The 2,365-nt window shown below is 66.2% G+C and overlaps 1 protein-coding gene across 1 annotated transcript in view; it reads left to right on the top strand.

Annotated features, from left to right (window-relative positions):
• The first annotated feature begins 23 nt into the window (after positions 1-23).
• TRIM47 (tripartite motif containing 47) overlaps positions 24-2,365 on the top strand; it is a 3,544-nt gene continuing 1,202 nt past the window's right edge. The window contains exons 1-4 of the mRNA XM_012733033.1: positions 24-685; positions 1,196-1,426; positions 1,590-1,788; positions 2,180-2,245. Coding sequence (XP_012588487.1) covers positions 572-685; positions 1,196-1,426; positions 1,590-1,788; positions 2,180-2,245 — 610 coding nt within the window. The 5' untranslated portion in view covers positions 24-571. The remainder of the gene's footprint in view (positions 686-1,195; positions 1,427-1,589; positions 1,789-2,179; positions 2,246-2,365) is intronic.

Below are 2,365 nucleotides of genomic sequence, written 5' to 3'. Positions count from 1 at the left end.
GGCGCCCCGCGAGCCCGGCAGAGGGTGGGCCCGGCACACAGAGCGCTCTGTCCAGCGGCCGCGGGCGGCGGGGTCTGTGCAATCTTTGCCGCTACCTCCGCCCCCTGTTTCCTTTGGCCTCCAGCCGGGTCTTGGCGCCTCTGGCCTTGGGATTTTCCGTGTCTCCTGCCTGGAGCAGTGACTCATAAGGCCCAGGGGATTTGCCCGGAATCCCCTTTTCTTGGGCGGGGAGCGAGGACTCTTTGGGGACCGTGTCCCGCGGGCAGTGAACCCTCTCCGGCATGCCCCTGCCATTTCTTCGCCTCTTTCCCAGTTCTCAGATGAGTGTGAACAGCGCTGCAGCCTGGGAGGACCCGGTACTTGCGGTCTGGTCAGAGGGTGGGGGCGCGCAGCCCACGGCTGGCCAGCCTGCCCTCTCCCTGGGCACTGGGGCTGCACCACTGGCATTTTCTGGGACGGAGTGGCCACTCGAGGTCCCGGTCTTGCACAGACACCAGGCCTCCCTCCCCCACCCCCCTTGGCCTTGGAGCGGCCTGGAGCCCGGCTCCGGGCTGGCCCTGTGCTCACAGAGATGTCCCCGTCCTCGCAGGCTGAGCAGCCCAAGGTCCTGAGTGCCGTGGAGGACCGCATGGACGAGCTGGGCGCTGGCATCGCACAGGCCCGGCGCATGGTGACCCTCATCAAGGTCAGACCCCCCACTATAAACTCTTCCCCCTGCCTGCAGCCAGCTCCTGGTGTGGGGGTTCAGTGTGGTGCCATTCACTGCAGATGAGCTGTGCTAGGCCTGTGGGCACCGAACATGTGTGTCCACCCTGACGTGGCAGAGACCCAGGGCAGCTCGCTGAGCCCTCAGGAACCCAAGAGGGGCCTCTCTGGTGGCCCCTAAGGTTTTAAGCCGCAGCTCTATGAAGCTATCGGCAGCCACTGCAGCATGAGTTCGATCCCCAGTCAGGGAGTGACCCACAGGCCACAGCAGACCTCTCCTGTCTCCCCGTTGACCCCTCAGCAGTGAATCCACCTGTTCTGCCCCCCACTCTGTCAATGGTGAATCCTTTCACCCCCCACACCTCTGGCCTGTACCCCAGTCCTTATGTGCATAAATAAATCTTAAGAAAAGAACCCAAGAGGCCCCGTGGGAAGCGGGGTCTCGGGGCACCGGACCAGAGCAGCGATGGCCCCTCTGACCCCTGCACAGAGCGCTGCCGAGGCGGAGCGCGAGAGAGTGAGCCTGCTCTTCGCGGAGGCCGCCGCCACCCTGCAGAGGTTCCAGACGGAGGTGCTGGGCTTCATCGAGGAGGGCGCGGCCGCCATGCTGGGCAGCTCCCAGGGCGACCTGCAGCGGCAGGAAGAACAGCGCAGCCGGCTGAGCCGCGCCCGGCACAGCCTCAGCCAGGTCCCTGAGGCCGACGCTGTCAGCTTCCTCCAGGTGAGGGCCGCGCTGACACCTTCAGGGGCGCAGGCGAAGGGTGGCGGGGCACGCATGGGAGGAGACACGGGCCCTATCCCGCAGGCTGTGCCAGTCCCCCCGCAGGGCTGCCGCCCAGTGGGGGGGCGGTGGCACAAGGCCTCATGGGCATCCCCTGGTGCAGGAGCTCCTGGCCCTCAAGCTGGCCCTGGAGGAGGGGTGCGGCCCGGGGCCCAGCCCCCCGCAGGAGCTCACCTTCACCCAGTCATCCCAAGCTGTTCAGACCGTGAGAGATGCGCTGGCTGCAGCCTGCACCAGCCAGTTGGAGCAGCTGCGGGGGCTGGGCAGTGATGAGGACAGGCTTCGGAAAACAGACATGAAAGGTGGGTGCGCCCCCACTCTGTGACTCACCCTTCCCCAGGCACCCTGCACAGGCCCCAGGCCTGGTGCCCATCAGAGTGGAGGGTGGAAACTGTGTGCCTGGCACAAGGCGGGACCCAAGTCTTGCCAGCGGCCAGAGCCACCACCCTGTCACAGCCAGTCAGCCCGTTGGCCTGGGTGCAAAGAGGACTTCTGGCGCGGGAGAAGCTGATGCCCACAGGGCAGGTGGCACAGACCTGCGTGGCACATGGGTGCCATGACTGTGCCCAAGTGGCTTGAGTTGCTGGGACGACCGGCAAGAGGGAATGCCGGGTGGGGGTCATGCGTTCAGAGGGGACAGACATCTGGCAACTCAGAGCCCCCCTCACAATGCCCCTCACCGGGTTCATGCAGAGCTGCAGGACCCCGACAGCACCGACCCTCTGGAGAGTGAGCCCCCCAGGGATTACTTCCTCAAGTGTAAGTGGCCCCCGGCTCTCCCCTCCACCACACCGGGCTTCCCACAGGGCTGGGCCAGGCTTGGCCTGAGGCCTTGGAGTCCCTTCCCTGGTCCGTGGGGTGTGGGGTGGGTGTGTGGGG

The sequence above is a fragment of the Condylura cristata genome, unplaced genomic scaffold, assembly GCF_000260355.1.
Source record: "Condylura cristata isolate star-nosed mole 26May11 unplaced genomic scaffold, ConCri1.0 scaffold00038, whole genome shotgun sequence".
Classification (NCBI taxonomy): Eukaryota; Metazoa; Chordata; class Mammalia; order Eulipotyphla; family Talpidae; genus Condylura; species Condylura cristata.
The sequence above is the reverse complement of the archived record's forward strand: the minus strand, read 5'-3'. Positions and strand labels throughout refer to the sequence as shown.